Raw genomic sequence first — 14782 nt, 5'->3', positions numbered from 1 at the left:
AATGAGTTGTATCCAACCTAGGTCACAAAGAGCATACAGAATGAGACATATTATAATCTCACAAAGGCCCATACTCTAAAAGAGCACGCAAAGTGAGGCTTAACATGGGTGAGTACTCATACTATTGGTATATCAATCAGAAGGCTCACTAAAGAGCACACAAAACAGAAAACTCGCACTGAGGCAAAGCTAAACAAAGAGCTTGCATAAAGTAGAGCTAAAACATTTGCTTATAAAAAGCTCGCACGTTAAGTGCCTTTAAAAAACACAATTTAAAATCATTCTTTCAAAACATTCTTATTATTAAAAGCTCATATAGAAGCTCACATAAAACTATACTTTAAAATTATCTTTTCAAAATCATAATTTTGAAAATAGAGTTTGTATCTTAAAAAAGAGCTTTTCAAAATCTTACTTTTTGGTTTTGAAAATAAGGTTTTCTTTAGAAAACCATAGCCATTAGCGATCATAATCAAAATAACTTTGAAAACCCATAAACTGACTGTTACCAGTCACTCACCAGAAATAGAGAACTTAAATGATTTTGGCTTTGCCTTTGCCCTTGCTAGAACATGGTCCGTCCAGTTTGTAACAAACAACCTTAACAAGACAATAACTTACTGATCAAACCCCTTAAATACACCATTAAGGTACCACTAAACACCTACCAACCCAAAAGCTCACCAAAATATATTTCCCTATTTTTCTCTATCTGCCATACACAACTTTTAACTCTTTTCAAGTGTTTCTTCTTCTTCATTATTATGGCTACTGTGTGAGTGCATACATCAATGGATGTTTTGCTAATTCCTCGACAATGATTTAAAGAGTTTATCATTTCTAGACTTTAACATATTCAAGTTTGTTTTAAAATCTTTATATTTACTACTAATGGTACTTTGTAAAACAAAGACAATTGTTTTGTTGTGATGGTTTCCAAACATGTTCAAGGAATGTCATGCGATGAATAACTTCTTAAATTTCAAAAATTGTGAGTTTGGTGCACACCTCGATTTTTTTCCAAAAGAAAATTATTATTCAAGAAAGAGGATTCGTATTTCCAATGGATAGTAGAGGTGAGGTGTAGAAAATAGTATATTCCCATAAGTGGGAAAATTTCAAGAAGCACATGTTCGAATTGGCTTGCATCCTGATAGTTCAAGAATTTTCTGCATCACTCAAGGAGTATGAGACCAAAACACTATTAGGTGAACCATGGTCACATGTTACCATTAGAGGGAAGGAGATTATAATATCGAGTCCAGAAACTTTTTGGTTTTATAGGGCTTCATTTTACATGTATGATTTTATACAAAGAACTGAATTAAATTTTTCTCCAAACATTAGCTTAGAAGATGTAATAGATTAATTAATCAAGGGAAAGGGCGAATGGAAAAGAGACTTAGCTACCAATTTTCCAATATTCTTCCATCCCATGAGCATGATTCCTTTAGCTAAGATTTGGGTATAATTTGTTTGTTCCCGCATATAACCCACTACGAATATTTCTAACATAACCATTTTTCTGGCTACAATGTTACACACTGTTTTGCAGAAAGAAGATCTGTGTTGGAACATTGATATACTGAAACATGATTTGTTGCATTCTTGAAGAAAAGTGGGACTCCTCTTCCCACATCTTACAACCACCTTGTGCAAGAAGACAAAGGTTCTCATGGTCTGTTTGAATGGTGGTTGCACCCAACTACAAATTCAATTGGAAATTCAATCTACAAGCAACTTATCACATCCCATTAAAAGTAATGCAATGAGGGAAAGCGAACACAAGTGACCCAAAAAGAAGAATTACCTCCTCTGGAAAAGAAAAGGACGCTAAAACACTGACAAAATAGGTACGCTAATCATACCCCCGATATTAACTGGATGAAGCAATTGATACACGATGCAAGACTATTATTCGAGGATTATATGAGACAGCACATTATGAGAATGCCCATATTTCCAACCCTCAGAAGTAACCAATTGCAAGATTCCCACACCAAAGAGGAAGGATATCTGGAAGAGGAAAACAAAGAAGAAAACAATTATGGCATGGACATTGAAGAGTCAAAATCCAAGTCTGATTAAGAAACAACTTGATTTTTTTATTTTTTTATTTCAGGCATTTTAGTTAAAAAATTTTGAACTGTTATTTATTTTTTTATTCCTATTTGGGACTTGTATTTTTTATTTTGGATGATTTTATTTTCGCTTGGACTTTTTTTACTTATTTTTGCAATATTTTTCTATTATTTAATTTCTGTGTAGGAACCCCGTACAATATGAGAAACTACATTTGGGAGCTAAACCAGCATGAAGAGGACCACCCGACCATATTCGAGAAACTTAAACCAGATAGTCTCTTCTCTTATCTATGGGACGCACATTAGGGACAATGTGCCAAATAAAGAAAAGGGTAACATAGAGATTTTTCAAAAATATTATGTTTTATTAATTGTTTTTGGTTAATTTTTATTTTGGCGTGTGTGTTTGTGCACAAGCTTGTAGCAATACAAGTGATTGGTTAGGAGCATATAAATAGGATTTTGTGTTTAACTGGTAAATTTAATTCGATAGCAATTGATTTTAGGTTGTTTAATGTCACACTGTTTAGTTCATTTGGTTATATTGTGAATAGGAGATAATGTGTTAGGTATGCCAAATGACAAATAGGTACATTAAAAGCATATGTGTTTGTTTGAATACTAAGTTGTTAATGTGTTAATATTTAATTAATTGTAATCCATGAATTGAGACAATTAGTGATGACCTAATGCGTTGTTTGGTGGACATTTTATAGCTAAAAAGCTTACCTAAATTAAAATCCCTAGTACCCTAATTTTTTAACCTAATTCCCTATTTCTCGATGAACCACAATGAAAGCCCTAAGCCTTAAAATGCAATCTCTTAATCTAATTTTCTTCGTCCCTGCACAAACATATATGTTAGGCCATTAATATTGAGGGTTAAGTAGATACAACACAGTGGTTTTGAAAATAAAAAAGATAAGAGTGAACCTAGGGGATAGTATAGTATGGTGAGTATAAGAGTCTTGCAAACTTGTGTGTAAAGAGAAATTTTCAAAAAATCATCAAAAGAAAAAAGTTTGATAGGGAAAAAATAGCCAAGCGAGAAGTTCTTGAGAAAATATTAAAGTAAAATGAGTGAAAAAGAAAACAAAAGAAAATACTCATTTTTGCACATAAGTCTTACTAGAATGATTGTACTCACTAAAACTTTACTATACTTTAGGAATAGGAGAAAAAAAGGCAAGTGAGAGAATGGGATGTAAGGTAATGAGCTAAAGGGTTTAATCGAGGAAGTATTGGGGTCAATCTAATATGTCAAACTATTTTTGTGCTTAACCAACCTAAGTCGCAAGACATTACAAGCCGAAAAGACCTATGTGACCTAAGTGATACTATTCATGGATGAAAATTGACTGAATTTTGACAGTTCTACTTGTATTATTCGAGTATAAATGTATATTTGTGTACTTGTTTCGATGGATCAATGACTTAAAATTTTGAATTTTGTTTACTTTATAATTTTATAAACTAATACGTGTAATATTGAAGGTCGAGAGTCAATTGTATATTGTGTTAGAATTATTTATTTATTCACTTTGTTCTATGTACATAGCTTCGAACTAGTCTTTGTATATGGCATGTTCAAGCACTGTTTGATTTTATTTTCTTGTGCATGTATGTTTTTATTTTATTACTTGAGGACAAGAAATGACTTAAGTGTGGGAAAATTTGATCTACCACAATTCATTGTGACAAATTAAGGTCTTTCCGGCACTTAATGAGCTTGTTTTCTAGTATTTTTATATGTTTTTATTTCAATTTTTGTTTTTATTACTTTATGTTTAAATAATGCAAAAAAGTAATTTTTTTTACGTAATTTGGTGTTATGTTATGACCTAATGGGCCACTACGAGCCTAGGGATGATCTAATGATGCTATCTAATGTGTAAGACACTATTTTTTAGCTTTGAAGGCGAAGAACGACTGCAACTTTGCGACACCAGGGAGTGGTGTCGCAACACCAAACTTCGAAGCCAAAGTACCCAGAAAATGAAGTAGTGTAGCGACATCGATCCTGTGGTGTCGCGACACCAGGCGACAATTAGGAAACTAAACTAGCGTATTTTTGTCCACACAATGTAACTTAATCAGATTTTTGGATTGTTTAGTAACTCTAATTAGGTCTTATCATAAACTCTATAAATAGACATGTTAAGTCTCATTTTAGAGGGGAGGATTGGCCAAGTGAGCCGCTTAGTTATTTTAGGGTTTTACTTTAGTTTTTATTCATGTTTAAATACTTATTGTTCTCGTTTCATTTGGACCCGATTTCGATCCAAGGTTTTAGTTTGATAATTTTTTCGTTATTTCTTTATTGATTCCAGTTGCAATCGAAGTGATCTTCGCAATTGTTAAAAGAGATTTCACTTCCAAGTACAAATCAATATCAAAGCAGACTTATTTTTCTATTCCCTACTTTTATTTAATTTACTTTTTTATATGTTCAATATGAGTTTAGTGATTATTGCATTTAGATCCATAAGTAGCTAATTTCCTTAGGGAGATTAACGAATGGATGTGTGACTAATTAATGGATGAAAGAGGGTTTAAATCTAGGTTAGTTAATTTAAGTTATGTGTGATTAAACCCTAAGAAGTGACGCCCCTAGAAGGTAATTTAAGATAAACAAGATCGAGAGATAAGTTTACCGAGTAAATCATAATTTATCCCGGTCAAGAAAGTGAGGCCAAAAGGTAAACGTGTGTTGGTTGAATAGTTAATTAGTTAGAGGCCGAGAGGTAATATCTGGTTAATTAATAGCTAACTCGATATAAACTGAATTCTGAAGTTAATTAGGAGCATTGAAGTGAGTTAATTCCCTGCTTGTTTTATTGGATTTATTTCGATTGTTATTGGTTGATTTTTAGTTTTCTATAATTTTATATTAGTTTAATTAATCCATTTTAATTTGGTTTTTGTAATATAATTTTAAGTTAGTATTATTTAGCCCTATTAATGTAGAGAGTTAATTTAGGTTTAATTCAACCTCCCTTGGGTACGATCCTTAAAATGCTTCTCGAAATGTTTTGTTATAACATTCTTAACTATATTACAATTTGACACGTATAATTGCGGACACCACTACTTAATTTTATATTTTTTGCCGCAGTATTTTCAGTCTAGACTTTTATATGTTTGACAACAGTCAAGACCCGAGGTAAAGCCTCTCATAGTACCCCCTTCCTATGTGCATGACATTGTACCGATGTCAAATTCATGAATTAACTCAATCTAGCTTAGTCCCTCCTCAAGTTCCTTAGCATGCAAGTCCTACAACCACAGGTCAAACCTTTGTAAGTTCAGATGAACTTAGTAAGTTCTACATTACACGAAAATAGACCCCATCTTACAGGTGTTTAAATAAAAAGAATTAAATACAAATGAACTCCTTGCCCATTCGGAGAAATTCCTCTCAGTCCAACCTGACAGTTTCTGATTTATTTCCAAACTTATTTATTGATGAATATACTATTAAATGATCTTTCCCTAAATTATCCTATTACCCCCTTTTAACTAATTTATTGGTTACTAAGACGACTCCTCACATTTTTGCAGACTCCACCCTTCATCTACTTGGGTTCTTTCTTTCATCCCTATCCCATTGTAGATTCTTGTTGCCACCATATACTTATAAAGTAGTCCTTTGGTCTATTCTCTTAATGGCCCTTCTGGTTATGTCCACATTGGCGGTCATTCCATATCTAGTTAACCCTTAACAAACTCATTTTTCTTGCTGTAGTCCCGAAGGACTTGCTGACATTTCATCTGTTGGGTTGTATAACGAGGACCCACATCATATCTAGCGAACTAGGGTCTTAAATTAAGTATTGATTGGATTACATCCTTGTAACTTCATATTAATTTTCTCTTGAATGTAACATGTTCATCTGCTGTCTATCGCTTTGGCTACTGTATTCAACAAGCTGTTATCTGAGTGACCATTTCATGCTTTTTCTTACATGTTAGTTCCCCATGGAACAAGCTATTTGGCTGATACTTCCTCAATAGTTTCCTTCTTTAAAAGAAATAGTCTTGACAAACATACCTGTCACTCGATGTATCTATTTTTGCAACTCTCAATGTTAATAAGGCTCTAACTAACCCTTTTTTTTCTTTATAAGCTAACTGGCATACATATGGCCAAATTCTAGCATACAAGGTTTCTTTTAGCAACTTTTGGCGGTTCTTAACAGCATATCTTTATTTACAATCCTCAAATAAATCCTTTTTCGTTTGCCTAAACCTAAGCACCACTGGAGCGTCATTTACCATGACTTATTCCTTTGGGTTACCACCCATGCCTTATCAACTTCTACGATTTCCATTTTGACTATCTACCCTATACTTACTATTCAGGCAAACTACCATACTCTTCCATAGCCGAGCTATGATCCTTCGCGATTTAACCCCATGTTTAATGTCTTGGCAGACTATCCCGTATTTAATGTCCCATTAGACCACCCCATGTTTATTGTCCCAACGAACTATACTAGTTTTCATAGTCGAGTTGTGGCCTTACACCATACAACCCCACGTTTAATGTCTTGGCGGACTTCATTGGTCATCGTAGCCAAGCTATGGTCTTACACCTTAAACCTCTTGGAGGTGTCATCTCGAAGGACCCTACACCGTCACCGTGTCTCTCCATAAAACCTACTGATTGCCGTCGTGGTGATACTCTATAGAGCCTAAATATCATCATCACAATGTCATCTCGAAAGACCTGTATTTCACCTTGATGCTCAAACACCGAAGTGTCCCTTCCGCAAGGCCTAGAGCTTTGCACATCAAGGCATGCTCACAATAACCTCGAATGGCGAAACCTTAACAAAATTCCAATTTCCCTATTCCTTCACCCATTCCTCCATTCGTCATCCTAACATTAATGCTTGAACATCGTCGTGTCCCATCTGAAGGCTTGGAGCTTCACACATCATGGTTAGTACACAACAATACCATATGGCGGTATCTAATACAATTGCCCTTTTTTCTCATCCTAACTTCATCTATCCCGTCAATTATTTTCCCATCACTAATCATGCAATATATGCATTTCACTTGCCTGTCAGCATAGAGTATTTTATCCTTTTAAAACAAGATATGCTAAATACTTCATGCATACTAAACTACCTAGCAGATACCATATATCAAGCAATCTTATGCCTACTTGGCATACGTAGTCAACATAATTCATACATTATTACAAATCATGTCTGTCATACAATATTCTAAGGTTGAAGTATAAAAACTCACTTGATACTTCTTTACCTCCTCTTCCGCTTAGCTTTTCTGAACATTAGAGCTTCCATTCTCCTAGCAGCTAAGCATGACAACCCAAAATCATTAGTTAAACTCAGCACTCTCAGTTTAAACTCAATTTTCCAAAAACATGCAGAACCCATAAAATGGTTCTTGAAATCCTTAACTTTATTTCCTAAACTTACAAACACTGAAGGTTTTAATACCTTACCAGTTCACTAGATTCTTCATCTTTGCGAATCAACCCTTATGATCATCGCCTCATGCAAAGCTTCTCATAACTATCTCTTCTTTAGAGCAACCAAGAATGAATATGAAGAAAAGAAAAAAATGAAAAAGAAATTGGAAGAATTCTTTCCCTAGGAAGTCATTTCCTGGCTATTTATAGCCCTTCCCGTTTGATTATCAACCCTATAGAGACCACCCATTGATAATCATTTTTTCTCCCACTTAAAACCAATTGGTTTTAATCCAGCCAAACCAGATTTGGATTTTAACCATGCCCAATTTTGTTCCCAACTTTTCTTTTTTGTTTTTAGTAGAGACTGTCAGCTTACAGTTTCTTTCAATTTGACCCCCAAATTGTTTCAATTTTTTTTGTTTAAAAGGAAACTGGGTGTGACACATCTACCAAACCCTCTTTGTTGATCTTCAGTATCAACAATTAGTACGGTGAGCATGGACGTCTATGGCTCATCCAACTACACAGATTCCAAATGTTCAAGATGATGAAAGCCAAAGACAACAATAACCAATGCAAAATGTGACCCAAGACCAACCTCAAACCAATACCAGACTACTTATCAGCTTTACTCAAGACTTTGGATACCCTTATTGGTGGCATTAATATTTCCCTCCAAGATATTACAATCAGCATCCATAGGGTCATGCTAGTGCCTATTAAGGAGATCAAATCCTAGACCCCTACTCACACTCTCTACAATTCACGAAAATATAGGACGGGATGGGAGTTTTAGAAGAGAACCTATCATCACAACGAAGACACTATCAAGTGCAACAAAGGCTCTCTACCAAGAACAAGAAGAGCACCAACGTTAGATGGACTGCAAGAATGAGCGAATGAAAAAAAAATTATCAAAAAATTAAGGGCAACTAGAAAGGCTCAACAGCAAAATCTTGACAAACAAGAGGATGAGACGTCGTAGTCATCTCATGAAGGATAGAGCAATCCTTGGTGTAAAGATGATATGATGGGCCAATTGCAAGAACAAAACCGCCAAAAGAATGACGATGCTTTTGAAGAAAGGATACAAGCGTTAAAAAAATGATGTGAGATCTCCACAAGATGGGGTCAATTGATCTGTCCTAAAACTACTTCAAGGAACCTCTAGCACCGAAAATGCTACTACACCATGTACCTATTGGAAAAATTAGTTTAGAAAAAAATGTTTGTAGCACAGTGGAAGTTTATTTTTTTTTAAATCGAGTATTGTGGTATTTATAGTAATAAACTCTAGACCGAATTATTACCATTGCTTTTAACGAGGTGGTCGAGGTCATAAAACAATCTTCTCCACTATCTTCAAATCCAAACTTGCTTTGAGTGTGGGCTCAGATTACACGAACCGAATGCATAGAATGAAAACATTAATTAAGTTTCAATGAAAAAGTTAACTGCTCTATGGGAAATCAAAAACTTTTGAGCTTTTTTTTATTAACAAAAAAAATATTGTTTTTGTGACGGTTATATTTCATATTAAAGTAAAAAAAAGTCATATTAAAAGTTACCAAAAATCATAATGTTGTAAATAAAGCAAAGAAATGAGTGCAAATACATAAAGTCAACCATATACGAAGTTAATATAGAAGTTAAAATCAAGTAGTAAGGTTCAAACACTACAACATAAAGCCAAAAAATAGAAAATAAAAGTTGTCGCTAAAACTAACATTAACAGTAGGTGTGATATAAGTGACTAAATGGTACAATGGCGAAGGCTATCGACTGAACAGCAACTAGGAGTCACCTCAACAAATCTAACATTAGATTGATGGGCGTAGTCCTTTGCAATAGTAAAGGAATAACTGTTCCTTCTACATGAACGCAAATGTTCACGACCATGAACGCCTTCGGTAGGAGACCATGCCACAACCAAACCCAAAAAAGCACTGTTGACCATCGTGAAATCTAGTTGAGAAGCGACAATATGTATAAAAAGCGAATTCAGAGAGAAAACCACAGGCCCCTTGCCATCTCTAGATTTGACAAAACTTAGAAACGGAAAGGAATTTCAACCCTTGATACCATCAATTCCCACAATGCATAGTCCAATACATACAAAACAGGTACAATCCTACAAAGCTACAACTTCCATTTTCACTACCCGAATATTCAAATAACACTACGATTCCATTCCTCATTCACCTGCAATCCGTAGTCAACTTAATCCTGTAAAGTTACATGCATAGTTTAGTGCTCAAGTCGGAGATGTTATAGTCTAGAACATCAATATTTTTAGCAATGAAACAAAAGTTATTGGCTATAGAACAATCTTAAAGCCATAAAGCCAAGGCTTTTATTACACAACTGTTGGATGAAGATTACATTTGCTTAATGGATTTGATATTCTCCACTTGCATGGACTTCCTTCACCCGTTTATCATATTCATCTTCTTCGTCGTCTTCTTTCACTTCCCCATCGATGTCTTCCTCCTCATCATCATCGTCTTGGCCCCAACCAAAGCCCTTGACAGGCACTGAGGCTGGAGGTGGAATTCTTGCCTCTTCCACAATTTTCATTATCTCATCTATACTTTGAAGAGAAAATGTAGGGTTATCGCTCCGGTAATAAGCAGCTTGTGCTGTGTCTGTTAGCTCTCTGGGCAAGTTCTTCAGAAACCAAGGATGATTTTTTATTTCCTTAAGTGTGATCCTCTGGAGAAAAGAAAAATGGAAAAGGCAGAGTTAAACATCTGGAATTCAATAAACGAACCTCCAAATATCAGGTCCATTAAACATACAATCAGGCATCACAAATACCTTTAATACTGAGAAAGACAACAGAGGTTAAAAACAATATGATAAAGCCAAAATCTTTTTTATGCAACTGGAAGATCAGTTGCATATCAATTAGCTTCTCTACCTTCTAAAGCCAATTGTATTCATTCTATCTACAGTTAAAAATTTTTTTTTATAATGACTTGATATCCATGGGATGAAGAAACAGAGTCCAAAAATATACTAGAGGCCTAAATCCACTCTGATATTCTGCAGCAACGATCCATTGAAATTTGGTTGTTAAATTTATGTAATTCTATAGATTATGACAGACTGGTTCGGGAAAGAAGATTTGATACCATTCAGGAATGAAAAAGGCAACTTTCTTTAGAGTTCTTTATTAATTACTGCAGAAATTGAACTAATTTGGTTGAAATCAATAATAATTTGGATGAGAAAGTTAAAAGGTATGTCTAGTTTTCTCTTATAATAGGTGTCAACGAGATTGTTCAACAATGCCTAGCTCCATTTTTATGGACTATCTTGAACCAAAGAACATACATTTCACGAGCACTTTTGAGCTTTCTGCTACTCATTTATATCATCAGCGATAATCAGGACAGGAGTGAATATAAACACACACAATATATATATGCCATGTATGATAGGGGTCTCTTGCTGACATCAGGTTGAAGTTGCTGTGCTAATAATTATAACAAGGTAGAAGAAACTGCGGAATGCATCACCATGCTTAACATGGCAGACAATGAAACAAGGTTAAAAGAATGAAATAGATTAGAATATGCTAATAGGAAAATGTTTTTGAAGTTTGACATTCAGATGATAATATCAACATATAACTTTACAATCCACTCTTCCTTCAATCTGCTAGTTATTCCAATCTAATGCAGTAAGTTTCTTTTCCCTCTTTCTTATCCCATTGGACATAAAAGTTTTCATTCACCAAGGGCTAGAAACTAGAGGGCTCCTAACTTACCTATGTTGTCAGCTAGGTGCTGGTATGGTTTTAGACAAAACCATTTGCATATATCAAAAGCATTGACATGGTGCATGTTTGACGAATTAACTTAAAATGATGCATACCCTGGAAGGATTGGCAACAAATATCCGAGAGAGTAGGTTCTTGCAATCTTGAGATATATGAACGTAGTCTGGAATTTTGTACTGAACGGCCATTATTCTCTGCCCAAAAGATTTAACAAGGAAAAAACGTATTGTAAGGAATGGCAATATCTTTATTAATAAATAGACACGAAGAAGATGGAAAACTAAAAATTACCTGAATTGTTTTCCGAAAATTCCTAGGGTCAGCTTGGTCTTCAAAAGGGTAAGCTCCCACCAACATAACATAAAGGGTAACTCCACAGGACCATACATCTGCCAACTATACAAGAAAAGACATAACTTAAGGTCAACAATACTTTTATATGCTACTAATTAGACTTCATTAGTTTTAGAATTATAGAATATATACATCAAATTAGCAGGAAATGTGAGAAGGGCCGGGGTTGAAGTGTGAACTATTATGAATAATCAATTTTCCTTACTGTATAAAGTATTAGAACATTTAATGTTATGTCAGTCATATACTTGGTGAGTCCATAACAAAAATGGAAGCAATATTGCTTTAAGCATTTCTTGTGGAAACTCTTCATATACCAATTAAGCTGTATCTCATTGCTGACGAACACAAACACACAGATCTGTATATCCATATGCCAAAACTCATTACCCCTAGTAACAACCAACCCAACAATCCCACCTTGTGCAGAACATACAATAAAGTGCAGATCCGAAAGGACAGTTATTTCACATACAAAGGCCAATTACTAATTAGTAATTTGAACTTCACACAGTTTACAATCACCATTTATGGGCTGAATCAGTTTCCAAACAAGGTCTGCTAATTTTAGCTTTGGCTACTACAAGTGTCTAACATATCATCACCTAATAAAACGCAGCCACTAAGAAAACCTTTAAATTGCAGAAAAGCATGATATAAAAATTGTCTGGTTAATGCTCAAAATTTCTCTGTATTAACATGTTAAGAGATGGATGTCAAGTTAAGAAGAGAATGAAAAAGGTACTTGACTATAACAACCATGTGAGAATTAAACTGATCCTTTCCAACATGTATAAGGTATTACAAACTTCCATAAACAAGGACAACTACAAAATGCATTTCATCACAACTCTTATATTTTTAAAGTAATAAATCGAATAAAAAATGAGAAAATCCTAGAAGTGGAAGAATAGATACTATCATGCATTTCAAAATCTTTGGATTAGATATTTGTGGTCACATGTTAGGCTTCAAAAGCAAAAATAGCACACCAGATCAATAGAATGCTCAGCTAGATATTTTTATTTCACACAGATATTTCTTCTTCATCTTCTTCTTTTATTTTTTATACAGTTGAAATAACACCTTTCCATCATACTCTCGCCGCGCCAGAACTTCCGGTGCTATATATGCTGGAGTTCCAACTGTTGATTTGGGTCTTGAATGCAACAGAGATGACTACACCAAGTGTTAAAAAAAAACAACTTAATGATTGGAAATTCATAAAGCAACTGACATTTAAGATGGACTATATATAAATTATTCCCAAACCTTAGAGTAACCGAAATCGCAGATTTTCAAACGAGGTGCAGGACTTCCATCTAAAAGGGTATTTTCTAATTTCAAATCTCTATGGCATATTTGCTGCAAAAAAGAATAGGAACATGGAAACAATAAGTCGATTTAGTTCTTGCATTTGGCATACACTAAGAAACATCAAGGTTTGATTTTTTTGAGTTTAAATTACCATGGAGTGACAATAATTGACACCAGAGATCAACTGCTGAAAAAAATATCTAGCCTGAAGAAATACAACAAGTAAGCACTAAAATAAATTTTGTTTCCAAAAAATAAAAAAGTGGGAATGAAAAGAACAAAAATAGAAACAGAAAAAGGACCTCATCTTCACTGAATCTACCAGCACTGCAAATCCGATCAAAGAGCTCACCACCAGCAGCATACTCCATCACAATTGCTAAATGGGTAGGCGTCAAAACCACCTACAGCATTCATATCCCATCAAAAATAGAAACATCCCAAATTTTTAAAAGGGAAATGAAGCAAGAGACGATACTTGCCTCCTTGAACCGGATTATATTAGGGTGTCTAAGAGATCTGTGATTGATAATCTCTCTTGCCACATTCTCATCTATCTGCAAACAAACACAGCTAAGCTAAGCTTTCAACAACCGGTTTGGCATTCAAAAGAAAGAGACAGAAAGAAGAACGTGATTTGAAGTGGTGAAGTCAATTCAAGCTTAATAATACCCAAAAATTGCAAGAACAAGTGAGAGAGATAATAGACATTAAAGAAACAAACCTTGTGACCTCTCTCAATATATTTCATAGCAACAAGCTCCTTGGTTTCCTTGTGTCTGAGAAGTCGAGCAACCCCAAAATTGCCGGCTCCCAAATCTTTGACCACCTCATATTTCTCCATTTTACCTCAATAACTACTACTACTACTACTACTACTAGTAGAACGATAACAAGTGCACAGAGAGAAAATATACGTTAGATTTGATTGGAAATATAAAAAAGCTACTCTTTCCTTTTATTTGGGTTGTTCAAAAGTGGTAACAAGAAGTATATCTGATCTTTCTTTCAGTGGGAGAGAAGAGATTCATATATATGTATATATTGAGAGACTGAAGTGAGAGAGAGCGCACGTGGATGAGAGAGGGAAAGATTTGGTAATATCAAAATTTGTAGTACAGATAAAAAATAACTTTAATAGGAAATGAATATAATAGGATGACATTCAGGAAAGACAGAGTGTGATGGGCTGGAATACATGGGCAAAAGAGCTTGAATCCAATCACAGCTGCTTCAATCATAAGTGAGATATGCTTTTTTTATTGTTTCATTTTCTTGGTATTGGGAATGGGAATGGAGTTGAGGATGAAGTGAGATCTTCCATAACGCCGAGGTGTTAGGCGCCACACCTAGATCTAGAACTCGAACTTTACTGGACTGCATGTCGCTTTCTGAAGTTAAAGCAATTAATATTATATTAAATTATGGCTCTAAAAATCTATATAAATTTAGATATAGCTCTAATTCAAATACTGTAATTAAGATGATAAATTATATTAACAATAGGAAGGTTTGTCATTATTGTTAAAAAAAATGGTAATTACGGATCCCAAACACGGATATGATGGAAACTAAAAAAATGAAAAAGATTAAGATGATAAATTTTAGATTAAATTAAATTTAAAGAATTTAATTTTTCTATTTTTTCAATTTCAAAATTCATTTCCAAATCCAATTCATCACACTATTAAATCATTGGTATGACATTTTAAAATAATAAAAAGATACTCACTTAGTAGTTATATAACTAAAAAAATTGACATTATAATGAATCTGAATTTAACAAAATAATTTTAA

The 14782-nt window shown here is 34.2% G+C and overlaps 1 protein-coding gene and 1 long non-coding RNA gene across 2 annotated transcripts; one reads left to right on the top strand and one right to left on the bottom strand.

The window, feature by feature from the left end:
* The first annotated feature begins 1565 nt into the window (after nucleotides 1-1565).
* On the top strand, nucleotides 1566-4347 carry LOC121208364 (uncharacterized). Its single transcript, XR_005903353.1, has 2 exons — nucleotides 1566-2078; nucleotides 2269-4347. It is a non-coding gene; the product is annotated as an uncharacterized lncRNA (long non-coding RNA).
* Nucleotides 4348-9918: 5571 nt separating this feature from the next.
* Nucleotides 9919-13829, bottom strand: LOC107896865 (serine/threonine-protein kinase SRK2A-like). Its single transcript, NM_001326845.1, has 9 exons — nucleotides 13710-13829; nucleotides 13468-13542; nucleotides 13288-13389; nucleotides 13137-13190; nucleotides 12941-13033; nucleotides 12755-12847; nucleotides 11606-11710; nucleotides 11410-11508; nucleotides 9919-10242 (listed from the first exon to the last, which is right to left on the bottom strand). The coding sequence occupies exons 1-9, from the start codon at nucleotides 13827-13829 to the stop codon at nucleotides 9919-9921; spliced, it is 1065 nt and encodes a 354-aa protein (NP_001313774.1).
* Nucleotides 13830-14782: the final 953 nt, after the last annotated feature.

The sequence above is a fragment of the Gossypium hirsutum genome, chromosome A10, assembly GCF_007990345.1.
Source record: "Gossypium hirsutum isolate 1008001.06 chromosome A10, Gossypium_hirsutum_v2.1, whole genome shotgun sequence".
NCBI lineage: Eukaryota > Viridiplantae > Streptophyta > Magnoliopsida > Malvales > Malvaceae > Gossypium > Gossypium hirsutum.
Note: the sequence above shows the minus strand (reverse complement) of the source record. Positions and strands in the feature narration are given on the sequence as shown.